Here is a 19,725-nt window from a genome sequence, read left to right on the forward strand (position 1 = left end):
TTATAATTACTCCTTTCTCTTGACCGTTCTTGTTCCAATTAAGCTTTTCTCCTTTAGTCTGAATGTAGAAAGCAACAAAATATTCCTAATATTAACCATTAATACACATGGCTCGTCTTTTTAATACAGTATTGAAGAGAGTACATTTCCAATCAGTGCTTCTAAATGAGGGCGGTACCGCCCCCTGGGGTGTTTTAGAAATTTGTAAGCGCATTTTTGGTTATCAATAGGATTGGGTGGCATTTAGTGGGCAGGGGCCAGCAATGCTACATATTTTGCAAAACTGGGGTCAGTCCTTCAGAATGAATTGATTTGGGTCCTGCAAAAATTTCAAATGCTCTCCCAGATTAAATCCAATGATAATATACCGATAATAAAACTGAATTAAAAAGCCAATTACACAAAAAGTCCAGTAATTTAGAAAATTGAAAATCGATGCTATCTCAAAATCATTAAGTGATTTATGTACTCTTAAATTATTACAGCAGTTCTAAATATATTAGCAGAAAAGTTTCAGTGCAGTGGTACCGTTATCACAAGTATGTAAGGAGGTCAGAGCCTTCATTTAACAGACAGAACAAAATAGTAAACTGCAGGACATGAATAAAATGCACACTCACTGAACTTCACTTAAGTTGTTTTAAAAAATCTTATACATTATTGCCATCTATATATAAATTTTTTTTTGCCACAATAGGAAATTTAGATTGGGTGAAAATTACGTACTGATTAAGAATCACTTCATTTGTGAAACTACTATACTTTTCATATTCTTCACTTTGTCTAATTTGTCTCGGCATATATTCTCTACTGCAATTAATTAGAAAAAAGATAGTTAATTTTTTAAACGCCTTTTAAAGTGCTTTATATTCACTATCAAAATAATTAAAACTATATCTGCTTACTTTGTTATAATAATGATATGCGTCCACAGAAAGTTAGTAAATCTCTCCGGTTTGCTGACAAGAAAGAGATGACAGCAAAATCCCAGCCCAAGTCCTCAGCACCCGCATCCGGCTGCCGTTCTCACCTCAGGACGGCGGAGGTCCGGGGCGTGGTCGAGACGCACGGCGGAGCTGAGGTACTCGATGCGGTTCCGCGAGGAGGCCGTGAAGACGCTCTCCGCCCTCGCGATGTCATCCAGGCTCGGGTCGAAGATCTTCAGGTGAAGGTCGGGCCTCGAGCCCGGGACGAAATGCCGCTCGAGTTCTTGCAGTGGGAACACAAGCTTCGTCAGTTGCTTGCTGGGCAGCCGTAGAACCTCCGCGAAGGCCTGGGACGTGCAGTAACCTCGTCTTCCGCTCCCCAGCTCTGCCCCCACCGCAAACAGCCGGCCCACGTCAAGCCGCAACCGGCGTGCTGCCATTTTCCTCTCCTAGAAGCCCCGCCTCGGGCTTTCGTTCCGAAGGTCTGAACTGCGCGTGCGTGACCCCGCTCCCGTTACGCCTGCCGGGAATTGTAGTCTCCGCTGGCCTCGCTGGTTCCCGCTTAAGCTCTTCGCGTACAGAGAGCCGGAGGCAGGTGTTGCTTCTCAGGGGGAAAAGAGTTCGCTGGGTGCCTTTCACACTCTGGCCCTGACACCTGTGCCTTTGACTTGTATGTCGCTGTGGGGAGGCTGTTTAACGATTTTCAGAGGTGAAGAGACATATCTGGCTGTGTGAGCCTTGAGGCTCAAATTAAGAAGAAAACGTGTGAAGCTCTGGTGGATTTCAGGCCGGTTTGCTCTTCACAGTTTCTGGTTGTCTCACGGACGTTGACGTTGTACAAATCACTAGGAAAAACACTTTCGCAAAAATGAAAAGGGCTGGTGAGAAATGTAGTTGAAAAAGCGCCTGTTCATATTTCATTCAGCCTTCTCTATAGTTGCAGGAAATGTCATTAAATTTTAGAGATTTCTTACAGAATAAAAGAAAAAAACAGTTTGCACAGGTGTTCGAGTTGTTTCATTGAAGTTACGTAATGACATCTTATTTCAAAAGTTTCTTTTCAAAGCAGTTCTAACCGATCACTGCTGGAATGGGAGATACAGGGATCATGATAAAATGAGTATCTGTAAGATATTACTGCTTAAAAGACGATTGGTCTTCTAAAACCTTAGCAGCAAACAGCATACCAATGTTAACGCACGGTCTTTTGAGCGATTCCCCAGGTTGTTCAGTGACTAATAAGGGCAATTCTTGAATTAGTGTTACACAAAAGTTAATGAACAGGACCAACGACTTGGAGAGTAGCCTGACCTGCCGGCCGTCTAATTTTTTGTTGATCTTTGCATTAGGCTTTGAGGCTTTCCTCCTTCCCCTAGTCTCACTCCTCCAAAGAAAACACTTCATTGTAAACATCCAGACATTTTGGATATATATAGTACCATGTATGTATTTTAACTCAAAATACTGTTCTAAAGCCTTTAAAATTTTTTAAACAATATATTTGGAAGTCTTTATATCAATACGTACCGACCTACATGATTTTTTTTTTTTTTACAAAAAACAAACTAACCCTAAACTACCATAAAAACACAAAGTCCTCATTCACTCCAAGCACTAGTTAGATATGAGAGGGTGGCCTCTTCTCTTGTTATCATTGTTCACATGTGGTTTTCACATTGTCATAGTGACATTTTCCTACATGATTGTTTTTAATGGAGGCATATTATTCCGTTTATTTCTCCAGTGTCTTATTGATCACTAATTAGGTTTTGTTATTACAATGCTACAGTGAGCACTCAAGAATAGATATCTTTGTACACTTGTGGAAGTAGCATAAATTCCTAGAAGAGGACTTGATAGGTGCATAAGGTGTGTGCACTTTTATTTTTCATATTTCTGTAGAAAAATCATCTAAAGAAATTGCAACAAATTACTCCCTAATAACAGAGTATTCTAGCATCAAAACAGGCATTATAAAAGTAGGGTATTATAATGTTATATAATATTGCCATACATAGATGAAAAAATAAAAAAAATTATTTTTTGTTTTAGTTAATATTTTCCTGATTATTAAAGAGGATAAACATATTTTGAGATTTTGTTTGGTCATTTGTATTTATTTGTTGTAAACATCATGTTTTCTATTAGGTTATTCACTTTAAAAAATTTGATTTGTAATAACTGTTTCGTTATTGAGAATGTTGATCTCTTGTCTGTCATGTTTTAAAAATATTTTTCCCAACTTGTTTACTTTTGACTTTCTAATAGTACTTTTGATTGTACAGATTTTTAATTTGTAGGTGGCTAAGCTGAACAGTCTCTTATGTATTCTAAGCTTTATGTTATGTTTAGAAAAATTTTCTAAGATTATAAACAAATGAACCTCTCTTTTCTTCTAGTAGTTTAATTTTTTTTACAGTTAAATATTTAATATAATTGCAATTTGTTATAATGAAAAGAGTCTGCTAGGAATTCAGCTTTATTTTTTTCCAAATGGTTAGCCATTTGTCTCAACAATATTTATTAAATAGTCTATCTTTTCTTCACTGAATGTGTATGTGGGTACATTTGCAGACAACTCTGAACTTTGAAAGTGCTTTCATATGTGCCATTTCATTTCTAACTTTGGGGTCCCAGGTGTGGACATAAACCCGAGCATGAAGGACTTTTGCCAATTCTTACAAGGGTTTGAGAGGTGTTCAGGGATTAATAGACATAACAGTACTCGTTTTGTAATCCTGCATGAGGCATTCATAGCTGTGAGGCCCGCTAGTCAGAGGGAAAAAGCTAGAAACCGGAGGAATTAGTGTAGGGGAAATATCTCCGTGTGGAGCTGCAATGGAAATCATAGGGTACACAGGGAATTGTCAAAGTCCAGGAAAATCAGGCCAAATCAGTACTGAAGGGAATCCAGTCTGGTGGATGAATGTTGTAATAGTATTACCTGTTTTCTGGCAATATTCTGCCTCTGACTGTGGGCAGTATCTCGGTTCCAGGTGGTCTGTCTGCATGAAGTAGTACCCTAGCTAACGGTTTTGGATTGGGAGTCAGGATCCTCCCGGATAGGCAGGGTGTCAGGGATACCATTCAGAATAGGATTTAAGTCCTAGTGGGAAAAAGGAGTGTGAATTAGGAAACCAAGCAGCTACTTAGTCATGCAGATTCCATAGACATAACAAGGATGTGAGATAGGGCTTGAATTGATCTAAGGGCATCTTAGCACTCCTCCCAGAGAACTGTGGAAAACCCACACTTTGTTTAGTTCCACAGCACTGAGGTCAAGACATACTCGCTAAGCTGTGGTACCCCAGGGAGGCTGATAAATGAGGACTGTATTCATGGACTGTACTGTTCTGTACTCCTTCCTGTATAATACTGTAGTGTACATTATCTCATACTGAGAGTGATAAGGCACCCCTGGTCAATTCCACCATTTGTTCATTCATCAAATATTCATGCTAGGCACTGTACTAAGAGCTGGAGGTATAAGACAGTAAATGAAACAAAAAAGTTTCTGTTCTCATATGTTATGGTCTTGAGACAGTAAGTAAAATAAGGGTATATTAGATAATGAAAAATGCTTAGGAAAAAGCTAAAGCTGGGTAGGGAGGTTAGATGTGTATGTGTGTAGAGACATAGGAATGTTGCCATTTTAGTGTGATCTTCACTGATAAGGTGACTTTTGAGCGCAGATGTTAAGGAAGTGAGGGAGTAACCATATGATTATCTGGGAGAAGTATTCCAGGTGGAAGTGTGAAGGCTCAGAGACAGGAGTGTGTATGGCTTGTTTGAAGAATAGCAAGGAGGCCAATGTGGCCAGGATGGAGTAAAAAAGATGGATGCTGGCAGTGACTCTAGCCAGCTTTGGCTTCGATATAGACATTTGAAGTGAATGTATGCATAAGTTATTTTTAGCTGGTTGGCATCCCTTGTGTAGGGAGGACGCTCCTACATCCACTCTATGTGGTTCTAATGGGCCCATCAATTAAAGAACTCCACTCTTCTGGTCGCAGGAGGTGGGATTTGGTTATACATTGTGTGTATTATGACAATAACGATTACTTGGGTAATGTGCAGGTGATCGCAACCAAGCCAGTCATTATGTTAAAGTTGGACAGGCAGCTGGCTCTACCATTAAACCTGTGTCATGATGTTGGAATGTGAGGCCAACACTCATGATGGCTGATGGCTATTCTTCACTGCTACATGAAGGATACCTATGGGGATTTAAGAGGGAATGAAGCTAACACAGAAAGAAAAACAGTATTGAGAGGTGGGGATGGGAGGTGGCGTGACTCCTGATGACCTGTGTTGAATATCATGTTCTCTGTCCCTCTGCTGTCCAATCACACAAGTCAGTATGCTCCTCTCCTTGTTTACTGAAACTGATTTGACTTGGATTTGATGGCAGCCAAGAGTCCTGTTTAATAGAGATTTTAAGATGATGTGTGGTTCCTTGTGTAAATTCAGAGCCCTCAGACTACCATGCAGGATAGCTGGAATGTCCTATGTAAATTTCAACCCTATTATAGAGGAGTCATGGTAAAGCTTTAGGGCTTAGATTGCCTGTGGCTGCAGGTTAAGCAGGGCCAAACTATTACCCTGCCTTAATGTAACAGCTGGACTTTAGGAGGCTTAAGAATCTTCCTTCCACTCAGGATATTTCCTCATCCAGTGGATATTCATGATCTTTGGTAAAGGTCAGTAATCTGGTTATGTTATGAAAATTAGCAGAGTTCAGGATGTGTTTATAGTCATCCTTCTGAGAAAAAGTACCTTCTGTTTGACAGCTTAGGAGGTAGTTCACCACAAAGTTAACAAGATTTTACTATTTTAATATGATTTGGAAAGGTATTACATAGTTTATACACACTCCTTAGAATCAGCTTTCATTGCTAAAACCTATCTGACCTAAATGCTATAGTTATACTGTCATGTTTATCTAATAAGAATGGAAGGAACATAGGTAGAACAGGGGTGGGATCTTACCATTAGGACAGGATCATCTCAGTTATTCCTTCAGTGATGTCTGTCTCTATAACGAACCTTTATAGAATTCAGAGTGATCTCAATTTATGTCCAAGTCCTGTAAGTGTTAAGTTTAGAGAATCCATCAAAGACATGAAGAAGGGAAACATTGTAGGCAGAATCGGTGACATCAGAGAGTTAGCAAGCATAGAATACACATAGATTAACTCTCATCCTAGGCTAGAAATGGTTTGAAAGCTCTAACAGAAGCAAGGGCAGAGATTCTAGGAAAACGCAGAGAGAGGTAATGGATTAGGTCTCAGTGTCCAATTTACACAAGACCTTTTCCTACCATACTTTCCCCCTTGTTTTAAACAACAGTAATTAACGTTTATTGATTGCGTGCCATGCCAGGAGTTGATCTGGGTGTCAGGAATCAGAAAAACATGGTTACAATCTAATTTGGATCTCAAAGTCTTGTATTAGGAAGACACGTATGAATGAGAGTAACATGGAAGAGCTTTCCACATGTAACTTAAATTGCTTGAATTGTAATAACTACTGTCTGAGTGAATGCTATAAACTAAAAATGCATTTAATTTTACTTTTTAAATTTTTCTGTGCAACAGCTGATTAAAAAATTAAACTACATATCACCTAACATGTTGACCCAAATTTACGGCACACATATGTAACATGATGTATGATTTGTCCACCTAATTTCCTAATTAGGTTATAAATTGTTATTCTTGAAATTTATTATTTGACCATCATTCAAGAAACAACAGAGACATAATTCTTATAATCCTCTTCTTTGGGAGCTCATCAATCACTTAGTTTCAGTTTATATTTCATTAATGTATCTTTAGAGAATATCTCTAACAGAGAGATTTTTTTTTTCCTTCAGAGAAGCTTTTTGAGCCTTCTTTTAAGGTTATGCCTACTGTACTAACAGATTTCTAGAAAGATCTGGAGATTAAATATCAGACCTTGATCATGTGTAGGAGGTGAGTTCTTAGAATGATTTGGATTTGGAGGAGGAGGAGTGTAGAGCTTCACTTCCTTCAAGGCTGTTTTTCTCAATAAAGAGAAAAACAGTTGTTTTATGTAGTCAGTTGTTCTCACTTGTAACTGCATATTTGCTCTCTCTGCCATACTAGTGCTATTAAAATATTTTAGCACTCTCTTCAACTTGTATTTTTATATTATTCAGTTTTTATTTTTGTTGTTGTTGGAAAAAAGCATTTTGCTGTTCTCACAGATAATTCATTAACATTTTAATTCTTATTACCTATTAGGCAAGATCATTTTGATGGGCAAGTTTACATTCTATCAATAGTATGCCTCTAATTTATATCTTCATTGCCTTACTGGAAGTGAATGGTGTGTTCTCTGGCACCCTGAATAGATGAGATGACATTCCAGAGGCAGAGATGTTGAGATAGATTCAGGTTCTTTAACTCACTCACAGGTAGATTGTGTCAGTGGTCCCCAAGACTACTCCCCAAATTTGGTGATTCACTAGGTGGGCTCACGGAACTCAATATATGGGTGTACTCATGGCTATGATTTATCCAAGTGAAGGGATACGAAGCAAAATTGGTAAAGGGAAGGGCACTCAAGGTGAAGTCTGGAGGAAACCAGTCACAAGCTTCTACGAGTCGTCTCCCAGGGGAGTTGCACAGGATACACTTAATTCTGCCAGCAGTGAACTATAACGACACGTGTGAAATGTCCACTGGTAACATTCACCTGAGCCTAGGACTCCAGTGTTTTATCATGGGCTGGTCATATAGCACATAGTGCTTGTGTGGCTGACTGTGGTCACTGAAATTCCAGACTCACAGAAGGAAAGCAGATGTTCAGCCTAAACCACATTGTTTGTACAAACAGTTTAGGTCCACTGAGCCACTGTTATCATTTAGGGGACGTTTCCTAATCAAGTTCTCAGATGCCAATCTTGCAAGCAAGCCTTTTTAAGGATAGCAGTCACAGGCCTGCTATGTTAACTCTTTTCTGCACATAGATTAAAAGGTTAAAAAAATTTTTTTTAATGAGGAGTTTCTTATCTGCACTTGTTGTGAGATCATATGCTTGTAGAAAAGCTATATTTCAGGTTTTGCTCTAAATACAAATGACTTTTCTAGAGATTTTTGAGAAAGGTGGGACAAACCTGCTCTAGTCATTTGAGTGAAACATGGCAAAACTAGAACTCTTTATGCTGAAGGAGGTTATAATCAACATTGCTGTGCCATCTACCTGTCATGAAGTATGGAGACCCTAAGAGCAGTGCAGTTAACATTAATGGTTGAATTGGTATGAACAGCAGAGCCTAGGGTAACTAAGTGAATCCTGGGGTATTTAGCTGCAGTTGAGTGCAGTTAGGTTCTGGAATAGTCCCTCCAACCTCCTTACTCACCCTCCTTCATGAGCTGGACAATACATTTCAAAGAATGTTTTGTGATTACTTTTAGAAAGGATGCTTGGATAGAAGTACAAGGCAGTTACCTGATAGGCAGATCTCATGGGTGGAGGGCATAGAAGGAGTGGCTGAGCCCAGAATGTAATGCAAGATGGTCTTCATGCTGTGGGGTACCCCTCTACTGCCCAACTACTACAAGCTAGGGCTTAATTCACTCTTCTCACCCTGTATCTGTATCTGTTATTTGCCAATGTAGCTAACTGATTTTACCATGATAATATGAGCTCACGAACTTACATTACAAACCCACAAGCCAAAAAAAAAAAAAGATAAAAGTAAAAAAAAAATCATTCTAGAGGTAATCAGAGTGAACAGATCTGGTAGACAAAGAATTTAAAATAAAACCAGTAAATATTCACAGAGAGATAAGGGGGAACATGAAAAACATGAAACAGGAAGCTTCAAAGAAGAACCAATTGGAGATACTGGATATGAATGTATTATTGTTGAAGTAAACATCTCAATGGATGGGCTTGATAATTGAATAGCAGAATGAATACAGCCAAAACAAATGGTGAGCTGGATGATCAAGTTAAAGAACAGTCTAGGAAAGTGCTGGGGACGGGTAATAAAATGAAACATAAAAAAATTAAGAGTTGTGGGGAGTAGAAGAAGAAATGTTAGTATCAGTATTATTGGAGTCACTGTAAAATAAATGGAGAAAAGTTAGTATTTTAAAAAATAATTATTGAAAAAATTTCGAGAATGGGAGATGTGAAACCTCAGTTTGAAAGGGCTCATACAACAGAATAGATGAAAGAAACTTTATGCCTAGTCATATTAAATTAACATTTTAGAGCACCAAGTACGAAAAGCAAATGTTAAAAATTTCCAGAGGATAAATGCAGGTCAACTACCAAGCAATAGGAGTCAGATTAAATCTTCTGGGTAGCAGCACTGAATGCGAGAAAATAATAAAGTAGCATTACTAAAGCACTGGAGAAAATGAACATCAAGCTCAGTATATTTTATTGTTGACTAAATAAGCAATGACACACAAAAGCATATTCTAACAACCCAGAACTAAAACTCTAGTCTAAACCACTGCTACTCTAAGTGCAAGTCCAAGAAGTGTTTGTTATCCATCTGGATGAGACAAGAAGCATATGCAGGAATATAAATGAATACACCGTTTCCTTTTTTTTTTTTTTGATAATATCTTGTTAGGGAAAAAAAAAAAGTAAGCTGGACTAAACTGTGTGCTTAGAAATACAGATGATTTAGACTCTGGCACAAAGTTCTTTTTTCTAAAAATATCAAAACTGATATCAAACAGTTTGTAGACTAGTGCTGGTTCAGGGACCATATTTTGAGTAGCCTGTTTACAGAGGATATCATTATGAGGTGTGTGTGTACTGGAGGTGCACAAGACCATAGGAAAATGAACATGAGCTTGGGTATTTGTCTTGGCTTCATAGTAGAAAGAAGTTTTAGATATTGATAAACTTTAAAACTTTATAGAAAAAATAAGCATAAATCCGAATCTTATTAAGTTGGGCTATCCACTGTAAGAATAAAAACAGGATGTAGATCTTTTAAAATAGAATAAGAAAATGGAATTCTTCTAACGGGAGTATTAGAAAAAGATGCGTAAATTTTAAAAGTATGGTAAATAGATAACTGGAAATAAGATGGCTGAAATATGATCTAATATCACAGCAATATAATAAATATAAATAGTTTAACCCATAAAATGATACGATTCTCACATTGGTAAACAACAAAAACAAACACAATGAAAATGCAACGTTCAAATTCATTAGGTAATTCTATATGCTGTCTTTGAAACAAAGTTTAAAATAAAATATGTAGCCTTTTAACCTCTTTTAAACTATTGGAAGCAGACAGATGGGGTGGGCCTGAGCCAGGAGGTAGCTGAGGTGATTAACATCTTGAATATAAGGAACTTCAATATATCAACAAAAATTATAGTTAACTCAAGTAGAAAGAGAAAAGGCTAGGCAAAGCACATTAATGGTCAGTTTACTGAGGAGGAAAACTGAATTGTATAGAAACAAGAAAAGGATTTATGACATAATTACACAATGGCTTATGAATTATATATGTTTTATGACTCTTTCAAACATAGATAGACCATCAAGAGAAGACTCAGACTTACATAATAGTAATTGAATTTGACCATCTCTGATATTTTGCCAACATTTGGCCTTATACAAATCATAGGTTTATATTTTAAAACTTTTTTGCTTTGCAGTTCTATTTGTTAAGGTAGGAGGATAAAACACACTTTATTTAACAATTTGTTAGCTTGACTTATAACTTTAAAATATTTAGACATGTGCTATGTGGGCCTCCATCTGTACTCTCATGTGGGCCTAACAAATATTAGGAGTGGACTGATAAAGGAGAAAGAATAATAAAAGAAAATCATAGCAGGCCTTTGTACCTATTGTGGAAGACTATACAAGCATAACACTGGTTAAACAGTGTATTAATTTTCTGTTGCTGCTGTAACAAAATACAGCAGTTTAATGGCTTAAAACAACTTTTGTCTTACAAATTTATTGTCTTACAGTTCTGGAGGTCAGAAATCTGAAATGCCTTTAACTGGGCTAAAATCAAGGTGTCAGCAAGGCTGTGTTCCTTCTAGACGCTCTAGAGGAGAATCTGCCTCTTTGCCTTTTCCAGGTTCTACAGGCAGCCTGCCTTCCTTGGCTCTTGTCTCCTTTCTCCATCTTCAAAGCCAGCAATGTAGCGTCTTTCATCCCTCTGACTCTGAGTTGCTTCCTTCCCTCTTTCCCCTATAAGGGTCTTTGTGATTATAATGGACGCAACTAGATAATCCAAAATAATTTCCCCATTTTAAACTCCTTAACTTAATCACATTAGCAATGTCCTTTTTGCCATAAGAAACCTATTCACAGGTTCTAAGGATTAGGATGGACATGTTTGGGGGAAACATTGTTCTGCCTACCACAAATGGAGAGTGGGAATGGGAAGGCAGGTAGAAATTGGAGCATTTGGAGGAATAGTTTCATTTTTTACTTTATATAACTTTGTGCTACTGTTTAAATTGCTTTCGCAAAGAAGATACTACTTTTATAATAATAACCATTAAAAGTATATTTTGATCCCTCTCCATTTTTTGTTTCTTTTTATAGAAAGTATATTTTATATCATGCATCTCTTTGCCTTTTAGGAGAATTATTTCAAATGGCCTCTTAAAGTCATTGTGTTTAATCCCATTTAATAGAGATACAAATTGGTGTATATAGAGCATAACTGAGTTACTTAATTTTTATACTTGAATAAAGGGACAATCTTTTGGAAGAAGAATAACAGTGGAATAAGAGACTATAAATAAGATTTTTAAAAAGATTCCTTTCAGCATGTCACTTCCCCAAAACTAGTTCCAGTCTGTGTATTGAGTCTGATTCTCAATAATACTGATACCCCAGGGCTCAAGGAGTTGTTATTTGCTTCCAAATGGGCCCAAGTTAAAATTTAAGTTAAATACCTGATGACATATTCCTGGGAAAGCTTAACTCTTTTAGCGGTAGTAATAGTTTATTTCTCTTTTTTCTTGATCCTCTCATGTCAGCAAATCAAATTTAAGCAGTCATAAAATGCATTATCTTAGAAGAGAGATTATTTAATACATGCACAATGAACAAAGATAAAAGCAGCCTACCCTTCACATCACTGCCCACATCCCTTCTCCCAAATGTATCTCCCAAGACATTCTAATGGTCCGGGTTTCCTCCCTCTGGATGGAGGTGCCTCACGATAGATACTGTGGTGATGATTTGCTTTGGAAGATGGAAGCGTGGCTGCTGTGTTCCCACTGCCGTTGGTTCTGGGTTTTCATTTTGAAAAATTAGGGTTTATATATCAACAGGTGGTGAAGCTCATCTCTGATTCATTCTCCCCAAGGTTGGTGCATCTCCAGCAGGAGCTCAGTCATAATTGGCTTAGGACAAATTTGTTAGAACCAGGGCACCACTTCTTATAGGTATGATTGCTTTATCATGTTCACCTAAGTAAAATATAGAAACACTAAACCAGATAGATCTTATCTACTTCCTTTTTTTGATACAGAGCATTCAACATCCAAACAGTCTCATAACCTTCTCCCCCACCGACAAATGTGAGATGATCATAAAAATATTCCTTAGAAAATTCCCCTAGACATACTTTCAAGTCATACTAAACCACTCCAAAATTATTGGCAGTATATTAAATAAGATGAATTAAAGCATACAAGAAAGAAACGTCACTAGTAGGAAAATAGTCACAGAAACATAATTTAGACAGATATTAATACAGCATAAATGATTTCAAGGAAAAATAATGTAGGACTTATGACTTTTAAAATTCTTAAATTTGATGTATGGAATATCTGAGCTTTTATGTTTCATTAACATAGTCAAGTCTACAAGTGACCAAAATAAACAAAGATTTTAATAGAGCAGATTGTGGAAAGTTGTGATAAAATGGAGCAGCTACCAAATGCAAGGGTTCTTCAGCTTCTGGTATCTGTTTATCTTTTTGCTACTGCCCGCAAGTTAAATTTTTAAAAAAGTGCTTTTGAATTAAGAACTTTAGTCTCTCTTTTTTTTTTCTGATCCAGTACAGTGGAGATTGGTAGAATGGCCAAGTTAGGAAATTTTTTTTTTTAAAGTTAATTTAATTAATTAATTTTTTTATACAGCAGGTTCTTATTAGTTATCTATTTTATACATATTAGTGTATATATGTCAATCCCAATCTCCCAATTCATCACACCACCACCCCCACCCCCACCCCCACCCCCGGCCACTTGGAAATACTTTAAAGGAGGAAACAAAAAGACTTGATGATGGATTGTGAGAGATAAGGAAAAGTAAAGAATCAAAGGATGGGACTTCTATATCCGGTAATGGCAGATAGAAATTTAGACCAACCTTCTCACTGAAGACAAGGAGAAAAGCTAGAAATAGTAATAATAATAATAATAATAATAAATCTGTTGGAAGGTATCAGAGAACTCACAAGGTGATGCAGAATTACCTGGTCAAGATCCAGAAAAAGAAAGAAATACAGATTGGTGAGGCTAGCACTTGTAACTACTTTTACCTTGGGGATATTTGTTGATCTAGATGAGCTGGCTGAAAAGTTAAGTAGTGCTTTACAGTTTCTTGGGGCAGGAGAGGTAGGGAGGCAAGGAGAAAGTAAAACCATTCCTCACGTAGACTGCAACCCAGCTTTCAGGCCCCTGGTGGCCTAGAGAATCTGTCCTTAACATTGGATTAAGATGATGCCAGATTGCTATGTTCAGATTCCTGGCAGAAGTAAATGAAAATCTTCTCTGGAGAAAGATAAAATCATACAGGGCCTCAAATTATTTCTACACTTTGGAAAACAACACACAATGCCTGGCACATGAGGAAACCCGACATCACAGAAAGAAAACAATAGAAAAAATAGATAATAGAGATTTATTCACAGCCACTCTAACATTGGAATTCTCAGATACTTTAAAACATTCTTTTTATGTTCAAGGTGACAAAAGACAAAATCAAAAATTTGGGCGGAAAATGAGAAATTAAAAAATGACAGCAGATTTGAAAAAAAGAATCAAATAGACATTCTAGAACAGAAAAAAAAAATGCAGTAATCAAAAACTAAGCAGCAAAACTGAAGTTGAACCCAGGAAGTTCAACTTTAGGGACCATGGTCTTAACAGCTACTCTGAAAACTAGGAAAAAAATTGTTAACATTCTTAAACTTCCAAATTTAATGAGAGTTTAACCAACTTAAACTACATTCTGGTTAATCATTGAAAACATTATACGATGTCATAAAAGATAGACAGTATGGTCAAATATGTAGTTTGGGAACAAAATTTTAAGCCACTGATATAATAAAACCATGGTCAACAGAACATTTGTCATTTCCCTGAAAAAGTTCCATTGAAAATTGAATGAAATTGTAGAGAGATACCAGCTTCTATGAATGATATAATTTTCATGTTTCATATTCTTTTACCAGAAAGTTGCACAGAAATAATTTATTAATTTAATACTGTCTAAAACTTTTAAGGTGATCCCATTTAGCTCAGTCTGGAAAATTTATTTTTAAAAGTTCCTGCTCCTTCTTGACTCTAGTAATTAGGGCGTTTTGGAAATTAGATACTATGTGTCTCTTTTCAGAATACTTTGCCTGGATATTGGTTTTAACCAAGGTATATGACTTGGCTTTTCATTCTTTTCAATTCATTTCTGTATTCTTCTGGACTTCCCCTTCCCAGTTGTCACTCATAGATGAAAATAACATAACTTCCTCTGAAGTGTTTTTTTTTTTTTCTTCTCTGAGAATTGCCAGTTTTACCCGAAGTTGCCAAAATCGTCACCAAGATTCACCAAGGGGTGCGTAAGGAGAATTAGGAGGCTCAAACACTGATTGAGGGGCTGGTCAGGAGTTTGGAAGGAGGGGGAAATGGGTTGGGTAGGTCCCCAGCTGTCCCTCCCCTTTCTAATGCCACAGAAAAGGGATGTTTCTCTGGCCAGCACTCCTGCCACTCCCCCATATCCAAGTTCTCTTTGGGAAGTGAAGTAACATGTTAGAATGTTAACATACTTTGTAATCAAAATCTCAAAGTGTAGCTGTTACTGAATTTGCTAACAAATTTGTTTGTAAAAACATTAGCTTTGGTTTTACCAAATTATCCCCAGGGGGCAGCAGAGAGTGATCTTACTGCAAATAGTGATTAGAGGCAGAGCACAGAGTTTCTCCCTCTCTCTCTGTCTCTGTCTCTCTGTCTCTCCGTCTCTGTCTCTCCCTCTCTCCCTCCATCCATACGTCCATGTATCTCTCTCTATCTCTCTTCAAAACAAACTATTAAGTTGTAAGAGTGCCCAAATGGAAGAAAGAATGAGTGAATAGATGAATAGATTTAGGAAGGGTGATAAGTGTGGGAGATGTATTAGAGTCAAGACAGAGTTAAAAAATAGGTAGTAAAGTAATTTGCCACATAATTAATAGACAGATTTGGAGTGAGATTTCTTGGGCTTGAATCCTATCTCCATCACTTAATTAGCTGTATGACTGGACAATTTACTTAACATCTCTGATTTTAGTAAACTGTAAAATGGGGATAATAATGTTTTTACTTCATAGGGTTGAGAGGGTTAAATGAGGCCATATTTATAAAATGCGTAGAACAGGATCTTAACTATTTACTATGGACACAACCAGTGAGGTCTAGGATTGATATTTTAACAAAATATAAATATATAAAATGTGGTTACTAATTTCTCTGTTCTGGTTTTACTTGTTTATTTGATATTGCATACATTTTATTTTCCAATATTTATTTCTAAATTTTCTTTTTGTACAATTTATGAACTTATATTGAAAAATAATGATTAGCTCTTATCTATCTTCTAACTTTTAAAGGAGAATTATGGAGGTATAGCTTATATTCAAAGTGAAAATTTTCAAGGTAAATATCAATGACATAGTAGAATGTAAAAAATAGAAATATACATTTTGTGAGGCTTTTAAAAAATTTTTTATTTATTTATTTTTGGCTGCGTTGGGTCTTCGTTTCTGTGCGAGGGCTTTCTCTAGTTGTGGCAAGCGGGGGCCACTCTTCATCGCGGTGAGCGGGCCTCTCACTATCGCGGCCTCTCTTGTTGCGGAGCACAGGCTCCAGACGCGCAGGCTCAGCAGTTGTGGCTCACGGGACTAGTTGCTCCGCGGCGTGTGGGATCTTCCCAGATGAGGGCTCGAACCCGTGTCCCCTGCATTAGCAGGCAGATTCTCAACCACTGCGCCACCAGGGAAGCCCTGTGAGGCTTTTTAAAGTTACTCATCAGTACATTTAATGATTGTGCATGGCAGAAGATCCAGGACTTCAGATGGGTCTTCAGAGCTTGGGTCAGGGAAGATTGCAGAAAAGTGAATTAGAGAATAGGGAAATTGGAAATGGCTAGGAGACCAGCCATTTTATGCAATCATAGATTGAATTATAGTGGCTCTGTGGTAATTCATTAGCCTTAGATCTCTAACCATTGTACCATGAGGGCAGGGAGGAAATAAAATAAAGAGTGGCGCATTGTAGAGTTCGAATTCTTTGAAATTCTTCACATTGTTGGGCATTGTTCTTTCACCTCCATGAAATAGTTACATTAGCAACTGGGTGGCAGTAGGACAGGGTAAACTGAGGGACTTGGGATTAAGTGTTTAGTAGTGTGCATGTGAGTTTGTGTGTGCGTGTGTGTATGCATATGCAAATGGAAGGGTAAGTCAGGCCACATATCTAAGCCAGCATGTTCACAGAGAGCAAAAATGACAAGGCAAGTAGGCATTGGCCCATTACCGCAAGGATACACATCCAGAAAATTCAGCTAAGGAAGGAGGAGCAGGCAGGTACTTCAGTTATAGGCAGTCAAGACTCAAATCCAAGAGGTGAAAGAGCAGGCAATGGAGAACAAGGGGTCAGAAATAAAAGGCCATTAGAGTCTGTGCAGTAAATATTCAAGGTCCATGCAAAGCCTTTATATAATGGGGAGGGGTCCCAAGGGCAAGATGACAACATCTTCTTGACTGGTTTCAGTTGTGGCTAAGCATGACTGTGACACGAGACAAAGATATACACCTGACTGGAAGAAGTTTACTTCAAAAGCATTTATAGGCAGATGAATCTTTTTTTTTTTTTTTTTTAGTAAATCAACAGTGCAAATTTGGGGGCATTATGTCTTAAAGCAGCTCTAACTTATTAAAGCTTACTAGGCCTTTTTGTCTTGGCTACTACAACGTTAACCTGCATAACATTGTTCTGTTTGTCTCTGTGGGCACTGATTCGTAATTGGCAGTACCGAAGAGGAGTTGGAAGACTGGTGGAGTAAAAGGTTTTGAGTTTCTGGTTTGAGGGGTACCTTTCTCTTGATCTTGTTTCCATCTTTTGCTCTGCTTTTTGGGACCCAAGGAGCACACCTAAGGAGAATCCTTGAGATTTTTCAGAGACCTGCATATACAAGACAAGCACATTTTTCTCTCATTCTGTTGACTTTCACGGCTTATGTTTGGTGGATGGTTATGATGACAAACTCTTGGTCTCTTTATTGTTTTTCTAAATACTTGCTCTGCATAAGAGGTCAAGGTGGGAGTTGGGAGGTTGGGGGATGGGGTTTTGGGATGGAGGGGATGTAAGAGTGTGAAGAGAAGGTCTCATCCCGCCAAATCTACTTTGAGAATTCTATGGTTTTTCACACCGTGCACTTGACTCTTAAAATGCTGATTGTGCATTGTGGTTGGACCTGAGATGAGGGCATAGGACTGTGTCTATTTAAAGTTGTTGCCTGAAATTTCAAACCAGAGGAGTTAACTGGAAAGAACAGAGGGCTAGTGAACTTGAAATGTGAGTTTTACTCCCAGCTTTGTCACCAAGACACTTTGGGACCTCAGGCAGATCATGTAACCCTTCTGTGCTTTAGTTTTGGCTGTGTCATTGAACAGGCATTAACATAAATGATCATCAAGAATTTTTGATGACATGAGAAATTGCTCATATCAATATAATATTAAGTGGAAAAATTAGGTCATAGACTCAATTAAGAAACTTGCCTAGTATCATCAGATTAGTAATCGTCCAGCAGAGACTCAACCCATGGTCTTTTTAAGTATTCCATGCCCTCAAGCACCTGATTTCACTGTCTTAAATTGACTCATCGGAAGGAAAGCTTGAGAAGGGGAAGAGGGGAAATATATATAGTTTACTCTTTGGCAAGAGGCAAGATGGAACTGCTAGCTTAAAGAAAAAAAATGCATGTTATTTAATTTTTTTCCTGTTTGCAATGTTTTCTTCCCCTTCCTGGGGAGTTTTGCCTTGGGGTAGGAAACTCTTAGCACATAGAGGAGTTTTTTCCTCCCAAACATAATCTAAATACCTATGAATAGTCACATTAAGGCAGGTGTTTTTTTTGTTTTTGTTTTTGGTAACTCTAAATTCCAGACGTGTGGCAACTAAAGATGAGTATTTATTTGTAATTTGGTTCAAATGATCATTCTAGCTCTTCCAACATGAAAATGAATGGGAATAAGTACTGAATTGTGATAGACAGTATTATGCTCCCCCCAAAGATGTCCGTGTCCTAACCCCTTGTAAATGTGTAGCCTTACACAGGAAAAGAGACTTTGCAGATGTGATTAAGTTAATGTTTTGAAATGCGGATATGATCCTGGATTACCTGGGTGGTCCAATGTAATCACAAAGGTCTCTATAAGAGGGAGGCAGGAGAGTTACCACCAGAGAAGATATAACAAAGGAACAGGGGTGGGAATGATGCAGCCATGAGACACAGAATTCAAGTGACCCCTAGAAGCTGGAAAAGGCAAAAAATAGATTCTCTCCATGTGTCCAGAAAGAATACAGCCCTGCCAACACCTTTATATTAGTTCTATGAGATCTATTTTGGACTTCAGACCTCTAGAATGGTAAGATAATTAATTTGTGCTGTTTTAAGCCACTCAGTTTGTGGTAATTTATTACAGTAGTAATAGGAAAGTAATATACTTATGATGCTTCTAGAGTTGTATGTGACTCCCATTATAGACAGTAATCACATAAGAATTTTCAAGGGAAAATCTTTTATTCTAAACTTGATTACTGAGGCTATACACCTCTTCAAACTGGAGATAACTGCTAAAAGTTATGATGACTGGGAAATTTACAGGATGGGTCAAATATAGAGAAATATCCTATTTTGCTTTTTAAACCAAATTTAGACAAATCAGTTTATCTTGGGCACGTTCAATGCCTTACTGTAAAGTTTATCTGTGTACAGCAGAAGTGAGAAGAGGACCAATGAGCTGAAAGATAACTCAATCAATCCACTTCCTCCGTCTTTGCTTCAGTGCTTCATACAGGAAATCTATTGCTGTGTCAAGTTCCAGAGAAGTTTCTTCTGTTCCAAGTTACTAATCAGGCTGAAACACATAGAGTTGAAGGAAGGGGCTAGGAGGAAAGAAGTGTCGTGCTGCTAACGGGCTAAGAGGATCCAGCACGGAGAAGTGGACCAAAGAGAGCCTCACCATGTCCGTAGCTCCTTTTACACCTGTGTGGAGGAACAGTGCTGAGTGAAGGGCAGAAAATAAGAAAACAGAAATGCTCTGCACTTGGATAACTTCAGATCTTCAGCTACCACTGATTTTGACTCTCTTCTTAGTTGCAGGTGGGTTTGAATTCACTTTGGGAGGGTGACAGGAGAATGACTGGTGAGAAACCTGGTCTAAGCTTTTCCTGAGCTTTCTTTGCCTTTCTTATGGAGCAGAGCACGATAAATGCAATCTGAGATATGGGGGACGGGGTTTCCTTCTAAATTTACTTCACTTTATTATTCTTAT

The 19,725-nt window shown here is 37.7% G+C and overlaps 2 protein-coding genes across 8 annotated transcripts in view; one reads left to right on the forward strand and one right to left on the reverse strand.

The window, feature by feature from the left end:
* Positions 1 to 9,924, reverse strand: part of GTPBP8 (GTP binding protein 8) — a 22,638-nt gene extending 12,714 nt beyond the window's left edge. The window contains exon 1 of one of the 5 annotated variants that reach the window (XM_082460222.1): positions 1,031 to 9,909. In XM_082460222.1, coding sequence (XP_082316348.1) covers positions 1,031 to 1,366 — 336 coding nt within the window. In that variant the 5' untranslated portion in view covers positions 1,367 to 9,909. Of the gene's footprint in view, positions 1 to 1,030 lie in introns of all 5 variants that reach the window. The other 4 variants (XM_082460221.1, XM_082460220.1, XM_082460223.1 and 1 more) reach the window with 4 other exon arrangements.
* Positions 9,925 to 14,091: 4,167 nt separating this feature from the next.
* LOC309659921 (cell surface glycoprotein CD200 receptor 1-like) overlaps positions 14,092 to 19,725 on the forward strand; it is a 39,022-nt gene continuing 33,388 nt past the window's right edge. For all 3 annotated transcript variants that reach the window (XM_082460210.1, XM_082460212.1, XM_082460211.1), the window contains exon 1: positions 14,092 to 19,553. In XM_082460210.1, the coding sequence (XP_082316336.1) occupies positions 19,487 to 19,553 (67 nt within the window). In that variant the 5' untranslated portion in view covers positions 14,092 to 19,486. The remainder of the gene's footprint in view (positions 19,554 to 19,725) is intronic.

The sequence above is a fragment of the Balaenoptera physalus genome (assembly GCF_965194825.1).
Source record: "Balaenoptera physalus genome assembly, chromosome: 4".
Taxonomy (NCBI): Eukaryota; Metazoa; Chordata; class Mammalia; order Artiodactyla; family Balaenopteridae; genus Balaenoptera; species Balaenoptera physalus.